The following is a 14,209-nucleotide window of genomic DNA, read 5'->3' as shown; positions in this document are numbered from 1 at the left end:
TATGACAAAAATGACAAAAATGACAAAAATGACAAAAATGACAAAAATGACAAAAATGACAAAAATGACAAAAATGACAAAAATGACAAAAATGACAAAAATGACAAAAATGACAAAAATGACAAAAATGACAAAAATGACAAAAATGACAAAAATGACAAAAATGACAAAAATGACAAAAATGACAAAAATGACAAAAATGACAAAAATGACAAAAATGACAAAAATGACAAAAATGTCAAAAATGACAAAAATGACAAAAATGACAAAAATGACAAAAATGACAAAAATGACAAAAATGACAAAAATGACAAAAATGACAAAAATGACAAAAATGACAAAAATGACAAAAATGACAAAAATGACAAAAATGACAAAAATGACAAAAATGACAAAAATGACAAAAATGACAAAAATGACAAAAATGACAAAAATGACAAAAATGACAAAAATGACAAAAATGACAAAAATGACAAAAATGACAAAAATGACAAAAATGACAAAAATGACAAAAATGACAAAAATGACAAAAATGTCAAAAATGACAAAAATGACAAAATGACAAAAATGACAAAAATGACAAAAATGACAATAATGACAAAAATGACAAAAATGACAAAAATGACAAAATGACAAAAATGACAAAAATGACAAAAATGACAAAAATGACAAAATGACAAAAATGACAAAAATGACAAAAATGACAAAAATGACAAAAATGACAAAAATGACAAAAATGACAGAAATGACAGAAATGACAGAAAATGACAAAAATGACAAAAATGACAAAAATGACAAAAATGACAAAAATGACAAAAATGACAAAAATGACAAAAATGACAAAAATGACAAAAATGACAAAAATGACAAAAATGACAAAAATGACAAAAATGACAAAAATGACAAAAATGACAAAAATGACAAAAATGACAAAAATGACAAAAATGACAAAAATGACAAAAATGACAAAAATGACAAAAATGACAAAAATGACAAAAATGACAAAAATGACAAAAATGACAAAAATGACAAAAATGACAAAAATGACAAAAATGACAAAAATGACAAAAATGACAAAAATGACAAAAATGACAAAAATGACAAAAATGACAAAAATGACAAAAATGACAAAAATGACAAAAATGACAAAAATGACAAAAATGACAAAAATGACAAAAATGACAAAAATGACAAAAATCACAAAAATGACAAAAATGACAAAAATGACAAAAATGACAAAAATGCACAAAAATGACAAAAATGACAAAAATGACAAAAATGACAAAAATGACAAAAATGACAAAAATGACAAAAATGACAAAAATGACAAAAATAGCAAAAATGACAAAAATGACAAAAATGACAAAAATGACAAAAATGACAAAAATGACAAAAATGACAAAAATGACAAAAATGACAAAAATGACAAAAATGACAAAAATGACAAAAATGACAAAAATGACAAAAATGACAAAAATGACAAAAATGACAAAAATGACAAAAATGACAAAAATGACAAAAATGACAAAAATGACAAAAATGACAAAAATGACAAAAATGACAAAAATGACAAAAATGACAAAAATGACAAAAATGACAAAAATGACAAAAATGACAAAAATGACAAAAATGACAAAAATGACAAAAATGACAAAAATGACAAAAATGACAAAAATGACAAAAATGACAAAAATGACAAAAATGACAAAAATGACAAAAATGACAAAAATGACAAAAATGACAAAAATGACAAAAATGACAAAAATGACAAAAATGACAAAAATGACAAAAATGACAAAAATGACAAAAATGACAAAAATGACAAAAATGACAAAAATGACAAAATGACAAAAATGACAAAAATGACAAAAATGACAAAAATGACAAAAATGACAAAATGACAAAAATGACAAAAATGACAAAAATGACAAAAATGACAAAAATGACAAAATGACAAAATGACAAAAATGACAAAAATGACAAAAATGACAAAAATGACAAAAATGACAAAAATGACAAAAATGACAAAATGACAAAAATGACAAAAATGACAAAAATGACAAAAATGACAAAAATGACAAAAATGACAAAAATGACAAAAATGACAAAAATGACAAAATGACAAAAATGACAAAAATGACAAAAATGACAAAATGACAAAAATGACAAAAATGACAAAAATGACAAAAATGACAAAAATGACAAAATGACAAAAATGACAAAAATGACAAAAATGACAAAAATGACAAAAATGACAAAAATGACAAAAATGACAAAATGACAAAAATGACAAAAATGACAAAAATGACAAAAATGACAAAAATGACAAAAATGACAAAAATGACAAAAATGACAAAAATGACAAAAATGACAAAAATGACAAAAATGACAAAATGACAAAAATGACAAAAATGACAAAAATGACAAAAATGACAAAAATGACAAAAATGACAAAAATGACAAAAATGACAAAAATGACAAAAATGACAAAAATGACAAAAATGACAAAAATGACAAAAATGACAAAAATGACAAAAATGACAAAAATGACAAAAATGACAAAAATGACAAAAATGACAAAAATGACAAAAATGACAAAAATGACAAAAATGACAAAAATGACAAAAATGACAAAAATGACAAAAATGACAAAAATGACAAAATGACAAAAATGACAAAAATGACAAAAATGACAAAAATGACAAAAATGACAAAAATGACAAAAATGACAAAAATGACAAAAATGACAAAAATGACAAAAATGACAAAAATGACAAAAATGACAAAAATGACAAAAATGACACAAAATGACAAAAATGACAAAAATGACAAAAATGACAAAAATGACAAAAATGACAAAAATGACAAAAATGACAAAAATGACAAAAATGACAAAAATGACAAAAATGACAAAAATGACAAAAATGACAAAAATGACAAAAATGACACAAAATGACACAAAATGACAAAAATGACAAAAATGACAAAAATGACAAAAATGACAAAAATGACAAAAATGACAAAAATGACAAAAATGACAAAAATGACACAAATGACAAAAATGACAAAAATGACAAAAATGACAAAAATGACAAAAATGACAAAAATGACAAAAATGACAAAAATGACAAAAATGACAAAAATGACAAAAATGACAAAAATGACAAAAATGACAAAAATGACAAAAATGACAATGACAAAAATGACAATGACAAAAATGACAAAAATGACAAAAATGACAAAAATGACAAAAATGACAAAAATGACAAAAATGACAAAAATGACAAAAATGACAAAAATGACAAAAATGACAAAAATGACAAAAATGACAAAAATGACAAAAATGACAAAAATGACAAAAATGACAAAAATGACAAAAATGACAAAAATGACAAAAATGACAAAAATGGCAAAAATGACAAAAATGGCAAAAATGACAAAAATGACAAAAATGACAAAAATGACAAAAATAACATAAATATGAAAAAATATCGAAAATTTCAAAAATTTCAAAACTGACAAAAATGTTCTTATTCAGTAGAATTTATTTATATATGTTCGTGGTTAAAATTCGTTGAAATTTTTAATTTATTCAAAAAAACTTTTTTCAATCAATTTTTTCGATCAACTTTTAAAGTTTACCTTCGAAGAGTGATTGAAAATCAATAAACAATAATTCATCATCCATAATTCATTCTCAGTCTGCCGGTTTGACGAGCTGATTGAATCGACTTCCTCCGGCTAGATAATGAAATGGATGCATGATTTATTTTTATTTCATACCAAAATAGCTACCGACAAGCACGTTAATGATGTTCCCATGAGGTAAACAGAAATAAAAATAATCGACACAATAATTGTAGCGCATGAGTTTGAAGAGACTTCAAAAAGTGCCTTCAATTAATTTTTTCAGACGGAAAATCCGGATAAAACAGCGATTTAAATAGAACCTTTAGCATTGCATAAATGAGGCCGAAATGATGAGATTTCCAATCATTAATTGAAATTTAGCAGGAGCAAGCGATTCTTATCATTCAGAAACTTTAATACAATTTGATTTTTATATTGAATTTGAGATTCAGAAATTATTAGTAAAATTTTAAAGTTGAAATTTGAAATAAATTTATTTTTTAATTCTAAGAAATAATAATGACCATCACAAGTGGGAAATCAATTCAAATTTCCGGTCAAACGTTGCAGCTTATCTGGCTTAACTTGGCAAATCTGCCCTCATAGCACAAAATTTCACAATGCCTCTCGAGCGGCTCGAGAACCGAGCCTCTAATCTCGAAAATTACATCCGGCTCAGGCAGCGGGAGAACTTAATCACCGAACCCTGGACCGAGATTATTCCGGTGTGTTCTGGTGAAAATCGTTGGATGGTAGCTGAAATTTTAACGCTCTCAATTTAGCCAAACGCAGCCCTATTCTATTGGTTCAAATTCGAGGGACTCCTCTCTGTGTGGTCATCCACAATGCTTAGGTGCAAATCGCATTCCGGCGTTATCAAAATTGCACCCGCATTTCGCATAAATTCGGAATGAAGGGTTTGGTTAGCGCGAAGCTCTCTGGTATTTAGAAATGCATTCGTAACTCAATTGTCATCATTTGAACCGGGTTGCTAGTCTATAATCATCTTTATTATGAGATTTAGGATTTTATGACGGTCGCCACATGGTTGAAAACTAAATAATTTTTTCCAAACGTTGTAGTGTTTTTAAATTTTTTGTTAATACAAACCAACATTAAGAAAAAGTAATTTGTTTTTCAGTCACATGGCGACCGTGAAAAATTCCAGATCATCAAAAATGACGACAGACTTGTACATAAAGGGCATTTTTTCCTGTGGCAAATTACAGCTCTGTATACACTTCAAATCTTTCTAAGAAAATCACAAGTAATTTACGATTAGACATTTTGATCTGGCATTACACGCAATCTGGTCCAGGATAGATTGGTATAAATTGAGGAAAAAAAACAACTTCTACTCACCTGAAACCCGTCGTAGGTCCAGGAGCCGAACTTCATCTCACAGCGCTGATCGTCGAACGGGAACCAGGTGATGTCGATCTTGCAGGTGGACTTGAAGATGCCGGGCGGCACGTACAGGCAGGATCCGTTGTTCCGGACCACCACATTCGTCGGATAGGTCCCGTCGAAACCTTCGTCGGCACTGGAAGCATAGAGAAAAACGAGATGGGATGAGAAAAGTTTAATTTTCGCTGTTTTAAAGTAACTCCTTTCAGGAAGTTCTTTTCCCGGAAGCAGATGAAGCTTCCTGAACGGGGGAAAATTTTCTCAACAGCTAATTGTCTATCATAAACGATAACGAGAGGGTGCTTAGAATGGAAGAGGAAAAGTTTTTCCCGGGCGCTAGAGTTAATGTGTTTTTTTGTTATGAACGAACCCCTCTTGAGAAACTTGAGAAACGTTCGATTTTATCCAAGTCAACGAAAGAGTCGAGAGCTAGGTAACTTTGAACAGGACTTTTTCTAAGGAAGTAGAGTTGCTTGCAACAAAGTTTTTCTGAAACATACAAAAAACTAGAAAATGTTGATTTAATACACTTTGGCGACACTAGAAATCACCAATGAAAATAAAATATTTGTTTTCAGCAGATGCAATAAAAAGTGTGATTAACGATGCCATCCCAAGCCAATACTAAAAAACTAAACCGAAAACCACTTTATGGTGTCCCCCAGCAGCCCATCAATAAACACACTAATTCGAGTTCATCATCAACTGCCGGTTTTCCACAAGCGGATAACTTTATAATACCTATTTCGAGAATGAAGCTGCTGTTGGGTGTTGTTGGGTTGTCTGTCAGGTTAATCGTCCTTTTCGGGGCTGAGGCTGAGGGAGTGGAAGAGAACAGATAACGATGACAGTTCGAAACGATTGGACTTTTATCGGTTTGACCCCGGCCTCAGTTTTGTCAGCACAAATTTTGGATTCGATTATAGTGGGAACACTCATGTTGTTTATTGGCCGAGACCATAAATTTTGCCCAGAGGTCAAAAGAACGGTGTTTGGAATTGACAGCACATTCACAATGAACAAAAGTGATGCTCTCTCTTTATACATCAATATCGGCGCCGGCCACGTCCTAGTAGTTAATAGCAAGAGAGGGAAATAAGAGACCGGGATGATAGAATATAAATTTATAATTTAGGAACGAAGTCTCCCAGAAAAACAACTTTGGTGTGGATGGAGGAAAAGGGATCAGGAGACAATTTTGACAAGTGTAAAGATCTAAGTTTAGAAACCTATTCTCCGGTGGGTGCATTGTTCCCAACAAAATTATATTTTTTTAATTTTACGAAACAAAAAAAAAGTCCAAGAGTATACATATACCTATGTATATCAGTTGAAAGAAAAATCATTTAACTTATTGTAACAGTTGATAAGCACCATCGGTTGTGACTAGACGTGTTTATGTTCGCTCTCGTGCTACTAGCAACTACCGATTGCTCTCAACACAGTATTGTTGAGCGCGTGTTTGAAACCTCGTGTTTATCGCCACGTGCTCGATATCGATATCGATCTTTTCGACAAAGTTCAGGTGTATACGTGAATATTATCATGTCTTTTTGATTTCTGGTTGTTTTGGCGAAATATTGGGAACATTCTTTACTAATTTTAAGATTAATATTGAATGTTTTAACCACATTGATTGGTTACGAAGTGAGGTTATATCAATAGTGTGTGCAAATAAGTAACCAACATGGCGTCCGGGCAGCCCGGTCCTCCGGTGCAAGATATTTTTTCGTTTCCTAAGTTGCCTGAAGTTCAACCGTTTCTTTTCGGAGATAAACCGAAGTTTTTGAAGATTAAAAGAGTTGGAGACAAGTCACTGATGGATGTGTCTCCATTTCTTATGAAGAAGGTGGTGGAATCAGCTGTTGGGAAATGTTTGCAATCGTGGATGGAAAAGAAGACGGGGTTCTTGTGGGTTCAAGTTGAGAACTCAAAAGCCGCTGATCGTTTAAAGCGTATTTCCTGCATTCCGGATGGTTCTGAGAATGGTATCCCTGTGGAGGTTGTAAGCTGTGATAATCTTAACTAATCAAAAGTTATTGTTTATTGTGAAAATGCAGATGAAGCATATGAAACAGGAAAAGGTTGTTGCAGCTCGTCGAATTAAGAAAACAGTGAATGGAAAATCCAAAAACACCCCATTGTTAGTTCTTACAGTAGATTCAGTTGTTCCTCCTGAATATCTTAAAATTGGTCTCTGTAGAGTGAAAATTTGGCCTTACTATTCTAAACCTTTTCGCTATTTTAATTGTCTCCAATTTGGACATCCTAAAGAAAAGTGTCCAAACGAGAAAATGTGCCCAAATTGTGGAAGATCTTTTCATGGTGATGAGTGTGAAGATTTGGCAAAATGTGTCTGTTGTGGAGAAAATCATATTTCTATCAGTAAAACGTGTCCGAAATTCCTGGAAAAAGAAGCAATATGCAAAATAGAAGTGGATCAGCGAGTATCTTTTCCGGTTGCAAGACGTATTTTTGAGTCTTCTACCAAACGTGGTTCATATACTGATACAACAAGAGCTGATATAGACAATCTGTATAAGAGAATGGATGATCTAGAAAAGTTAGTACGTAAACAAGCTAAAAGCATTTGCGGAAAAAGATCAAGTGATAGTCGATCAAAAATCTGAAATCAATAATCTAAAAAAAGAATTGCAAAATGCGAAAGCACAATTTTTGTCGAAACCTTGTCTTGAAATTAGTGAAAGTGATATTTCTAGTGATAGTGATGAGATCCCAGATCGATCCAATAAAACCATAGATCTATCTAGGGAAATGGATTTTGAAGAAGAAAAATTAAAAATTACAAAAAGGAAAATTATTACTAGTGAAGAGAGTGATGAAAATAATGAAAATGAAAATGAAAATAGAAAAGTGAATGTGAAACCAAATAAACAAAACAAGAATATGGAGTCACAATCAACTACTCAACCAACCGGAGACGCTTTGAAGAAGAACATGGCTAAGCAGAGTGATGAAGCTGATGATGGTCGTGGGTCACGGTCATTAAAACCCGAATCGAAATAACGGCTTCGATTATTCAATGGAATGTTCGTGGATTAAGCTCAAGGAGAAATGATTTGCGTCAACTTATTAACGAGGTATGCCCAACTTTTTTAGCAATACGAGAAACTTTTCTATCACACCCTGGTTCCTAATGTATACCAAATTTCCGTTCGTTTGATGTTGTTCACTCTGGTCAAAATGGTTTTCCATGTGGTGGTGTTTCGGTTTTAGTAAGGGAAAATGTTCGTTGTTCTCAAATTAGATTGAATACCTCTTTGCAGACTGTGGCTGTACAGGTAGACATTCCAAGAAAAATGACAGTTTGTTCTTTATATTTAGGTACCTTATCCTACTTGATCGAACACTGAAATTTCCTCATTTTAGCTCAACTTCCTCCTCCGTTTTTAGTGTTATGTGACTCTAATGCCTATAATCAAGTGTGGGGTCGCCAGTTCACAGATACCCTTGGTAGAAAATTATATGAGATGTTGGATGAAAAAAATCTTCACTTGTTTAATGATGGCTCCCCTGCCTATTTATCTCCTGCTACCGGTTCAGTTTTGCAATAGATATCTCTTTCGGCTCTCTCGATCTTGCTCCATGGTTTCGATGGAAGGTTTATACGGATTTACGAAGCAGCGACCATTATCCGATATTTTTGTATCCTCCAACGCCTTCTCCTCCGCTGAAGACATGGCCCGTTGGAAATTTGACAATGTAGATTGGCCCCCCTTTCAAAATTTCATTCAACAAACTTTCCGTAACGACATAATAGAGACTCCAGAAGCCCTTACTGAAACGATTCGTAACGCAGCAGAAATGCATATTCCTCGCACTTCTGGAATAATTTACCCATACCCTGTTCCCTGGTGGAATGACGAAGTGAGAACAGCCGTAAAAGAAAGGAGAAAAGCATTACGGAAACTTCGAAGAGCCAATGACGATGTTGCTAAACAAAATCTTTTGGCATTGTATCGCTAAGCTAACTCTGAAGCGAGAAAAAATAATACGTCGTGCAAAACAACAATCTTGGCATTATTATACAAGCGGTATTTCATCATCAACAACTCCCAAAGAGGTAAGGAATAGAATCAGAAGTTTGAAAGGTGGTAGGAATCAGCTCAACAAACCAAATGATTGAAAAGGAGGGTGTTGTTTACAACAATCTAGAAGAAGAAGCTGAAATTCTTGCTGACCATTTTGCTGAAATTACTTCTGATGATCTTTACAATCTGCATTTTCGAAATTTGAAAAATTTAGCTGAACATTTAGAAATACCAATTCCATCCTTTTACGACATTTTATTGGACAAAGATTTTTCGCTGGAAGAAATGCTCTTTCAACTTGATCGCCTGAAAGGAAGTTCTCCTGGCCCCGATGGCATCCATAACAAAATGTTACAAAATTTAACTGGCTGTGCCAAATTGAAAATGTTGGACATTTTTAACAACTGTTGGAGTCAAGGATCAAACCCTGATATTTGGAAGGAAGGACATGCAATAGCTATTCTAAACCCAGGAAAAGATAGGTTTTCACTAGAAAACCAAAGAGTGATCGTTTTAAATAGTAGGTACTCCTGGAAAGCTTCTCGAAAGGATGGTTGCAAGAAGAGTCTCTGGACTTCTGGAAGAGCAACAGCTTTTGGATCCACGCCAGTACGCCTTCCGTCGAAGAAGGTCCACTACTGATCACTTGGCGTCAATGGAGGATATCATCCGAAAGGCATGGGCCAAAAAAGAACACGTTGATGCAGCTTTTGTTGATATTAGTAAAGCGTACGATAGAACTTGGAGAAGACTGATTCTTTAGCAGTTATCTGAATGGCAAATTAATTGCAAGATGTTTAAATTCATTGAAAATTTTATGAATGGTCGGAAAGTTCGAGTCAGAGTTGGTGGTACACTATCTTCACCCAAACAGTTAGAAAACGGTGTTGTTCAAGGTTCTGTCTTGAGTGTTCTGTTGTTTTTAATAGCTATATCGTCAATTTTCACTAAATTTGATCAAAGATTCCATATTTTGGTATATGCTGATGACATCGTTATTTTAGCCTCACATAAAAATCCAATTCAAGCTAGAAATCTATTGAAAGAAGTTTTCCGAAAACTTAACAAACAAATTAATCTCCTGTTTTATTCCGTGGAACAGAAATTGAATTTGTCAACCAGCAAAAGCTTCTTGGTGTGTTAATTGACAGAAAACTGAACTTTCGTGCACATACAGAAGAACTAAAAACGGAATTTTTAAAAAGGCTCAGAATAATTAGATGGTGTGGAGGTATTAGATATGGTGAGGAATGCCAGTAAAAGTAAAGTAAAAGTATGACCATTCAAAATTCCACATTTCTGCATGAAGTCAAGAGGAAAATTATTTTATATCAATCTCTATATATATCGCTTCTGATGCAAATCCTATAAATGGGCGAACAACCTACGCGAATTTGGAGTTTATGAAAATCTCAAAACGTACTTTTACCCGACTCGTACTTTTACCCCACCTTTAATAAGATCTTTGGTTCATATGTTTTTGGTTGCATTTCATTCTCCTTGTTTCCAGGCGTGGCTCCGTAGAAATAATTCCACGTTGCCAATGGATCGATGGAAAAAGCTAATTTTCCGAGTGGAGTCGCCACCAGCGCTCAGAGCTGTCAAACCTCATGATCAAGGTAGCAGAGAAAACACAGAAAAATCAACAAAACATGGCACTGTGTTGTACTAATAGAACTCACGTGGACAAAAATCGGAAAAAAATGTCAATTAAATTTTTATTAGGAAGAAGACACTTTGTGTAAGAATATCTCGTATTTCAGAACTCTTCCATTCTTAAGATATTGAAAAATTAGGAAAAATTTCAAAGATGTTTGATAAAAAGTAACAAGACAAATTTATGATCACTGATTACAAAACAACTTCTACGTACAATGCATTGATGTGTACGTGAATCTCCATGAAAATACAGTGTTGAGATGCTTCAGAATCACTTATAAGAATATAAAGTATGAGAAAATGAAGGAAATCAGAAAAAATGAAATAATTAAAGTTTTCGGACGAGATCATTTAGGTCCGGCTGATCTTTTTCATGTTTTACGTGGATATTTAACAAATTCTGAAAAGTTCAGTTCCGATCTGAAGATTTGAAGCTTTTTTTAGAATTTCACCAGTCTCAGTTTTTTGAACCTATCCTCTATGAAAAGTAATTATGAAACGATCAGATCAGTTTTCCAGATTTCCAGGTCACCCGTCTTTTACTTTTCAATTAGGTATCCCAACGGGCTATATTGTTCGAACTTTTTAAACGTGTTTTTTTTTTTAATTTAGAGCTGGTTAGAAGTGTTTAAAGTATAAAAGGGCAGCCACTGAAAAGATAGGGGCCTGAGTTCCGCTCAAATACATGTATAATTTTTCCCATTTTTCATTAAAAAAATTATTCAAATTTTACTATTTAATTTCCAAAATGTGATCGTGAAATATAACCTTTTGATCTTCCGATCGTAACCAAAAAAAATGAGATTCAAATTATTAAAAACATTTCAATACATGTTGGTATTTCAAAATTTTTCGGTGAACTTTAATATAAATCAAACAAAAGCTTCTACTAGCTCGAAACGTATATACAACAAGTAAATTTTGTTTGATTATGATTAAAACTCACCGGACGTCGTCGATAATTTCGAAGTACAAACAAAAGCGTTGATAAAACCAAAACTCCAATTAATATAAGTTTGTCCGCTTGCATGTGTGAGTATGACAATCACTCATAGTGCGTTACCATAGTTGCCATAGTTACCGCAGGAATTGTTTCATTTTCATAATAAACAAGAATGAGCGCCAAGGATAGGCATGAAGTAAACATACAAAGTTAAGCTGGCAGATTTTATGAGGTTTTAATTCATATTGAAATGAATTTCTTTTTCAACAAAGTTAAAATAATTATCTGATCAAGCGATTCTATGTGCGTGCTTGTCTTAATGAATCAAGTACGAGTGGTGCAAAAAACAATGGAATTTTATGTTATGCTTTCCAGAACTTTTCAGCACGTTTTCAAACCTGGAAATTTTATTTTTCAAAAAACGGTTGAAAAACCGTGCATTCCATTTGAAATTTTCAAATACAAATCCGGATAAAAATAATTATTCAATATCCGATTTCGGATCAGAAATTAAAACAAAGCCTTACACAATTTGATTTTTTTTTTGTAAATTCAACAAAATATGTGAATACAAAAACCGGACCATTGTTATAAAATCCGGAAATCCGGGCTGATACGGACTCGCCTCGACATTTTCCTTGAACATTTTGGCACACCCGGATAAAACCGGGAAATCTTGAATGCTAAACATTCTAAAAACCGTCGATGTTAGAAAATTTTGAAATCGATGAGGAAATTTATTAAAGTGATTGATAAACATGAGAAAAAATAGCTTAATTTAAAATCATTATCATTGTTTTGAAGGTAAAGGTACAAATGGACACTTATTTATAAAAAAAACATTTGAATAGATTAATCAAACTTAATTTCAATATAGCTGAATGTCAGTTGGAACATCTGAAAAGTTTTTTATATACTAATAATAATCTTTTTCATTCCATTGAAGTAATTCACAGGTTTTTGACAGTTTTCAACAGTTGAAGAATGAAAATGTTATGGCCAGTCATTTGATCAATTTACAAGCATTCAATTTACAGTTAAATTGATCTAAAATCTAAATGATTTCATGTCACCCTAACCTTATTTGCTTCAGTACCGCCATCTGATAAAAATAAAAAGGTTTTTAATAAACACGACAGATGGCATATTTCTATCTCTCTAGCGGAACACTTCGCAGGAGGTGCTTAAAGAAATCCATTGTTGCTACTCCGTGATTGACCGAGGGCACAGAACACTCGATAATATTGACTAGAAAAAAAAAATGGCTAAAACAATGGCTTCCTTTGAATATCGTAAACAGAAAGTGTAAAAGTAATTTATGTTCTACAATTGAAAGTGAGAAAACTTATTGCGCAGCAAGTAGCATGTCGCGGGTTCTGGCAAAATGGTTTTTAAATATTCCCTAAATATTTTCGAAAATAGGATTCACTAAACTTCAACCAAGTCGGAAGCTTCTGAGTTGAAAACCATGGAAATTTGTCTCAAGTAAGTTGTCAAACCTGAAGACCACCCCCATAAAAACATTTTTTTCTTACACAACAATAGTAAACTTTTCGTAAACGGTCTTTACACCCTCACAAAAATCCTATCAAAAGTTTACTTATTCTTGCATCCCTGAAATAATCTCGTATCAAGCGTCGAACAAGCAATCAAGTCACAGGTGTACCACAGTACTCGCGACCCGTTTAACCGTAGCTACATTTAAAAAATGAATGAATACTTATCTACTTGTTGTAGCAAACTAATTCGGATATTTTTTCTGAAAGCATTGATCCACGAGAACAAGTATTCAATCAGCTGCTTCTTCCGTAGAAATAACGGCAATTTCTTATCCAAAAACTAATTAAATTTTATTCGTAAATAAATTCTAAATTCTTTTTATTGGTGAATGTTATGTTCGTTTATTTGTAAGAAAATTTCAATTTTGAAAATTATAGACGGATAGACATGTCCCGCTTTTTATGGAAATGCCCGCGCGCCGTCCCGATTTTTTCTCAAAGTGTCCCGCTTTTTTAGGAAAAAACATTTGTGGTAGACTCAACCTTTTCCTATTCTACCACTTTAAAATAGTTGTTCCGTGCTTAATGGAAACTCTTCTTATAAACTTTCTCCTCGATTATGTTCAACTCCTGTCATTTTTTTTTAATCTTCTTTTATCCACCTAAGATTTTTAAAACTAGAAATGTTCTTTCTTGAAGAACATTACATTCACCGATAAGGCTGACTTACGCTGGAAAAACCTAAGTTTTGCCTTAATGCATTGTTTCAACAGTGAGAATCATTCAAATTTAGTTTTTTGTGATTTATTTTTTCTCAAAAATAGCTGCATTTTTCCATAGTTAATATGAAACAAAATTGAATAACTCGTTTAGATTTCAGCATTTAAGGTTGCCAGAATATTTTCTAGACAGATCTGGACCGGGCGGATCCGGACAATTTGATCTAAAAATTTGGCAAAATTCAGGTATTCGATTTCGAAACTTTCAACGCTGGAATGGGTCATAATGCTTCAAATCAT

General features: G+C 32.5%; 1 protein-coding gene across 1 annotated transcript in view; it reads right to left on the bottom strand.

Annotated features, from left to right (window-relative positions):
• Positions 1-14,209, bottom strand: part of LOC129751952 (neuronal acetylcholine receptor subunit alpha-7) — a 658,912-nt gene that overhangs the window by 174,828 nt on the left and 469,875 nt on the right. Inside the window, exon 5 of the mRNA XM_055747751.1 lies at positions 4,993-5,173. Coding sequence (XP_055603726.1) covers positions 4,993-5,173 — 181 coding nt within the window. The remainder of the gene's footprint in view (positions 1-4,992; positions 5,174-14,209) is intronic.

The sequence above is a fragment of the Uranotaenia lowii genome, chromosome 1, assembly GCF_029784155.1.
Source record: "Uranotaenia lowii strain MFRU-FL chromosome 1, ASM2978415v1, whole genome shotgun sequence".
Classification (NCBI taxonomy): Eukaryota; Metazoa; Arthropoda; class Insecta; order Diptera; family Culicidae; genus Uranotaenia; species Uranotaenia lowii.
Note: the sequence above shows the minus strand (reverse complement) of the source record. Positions and strands in the feature narration are given on the sequence as shown.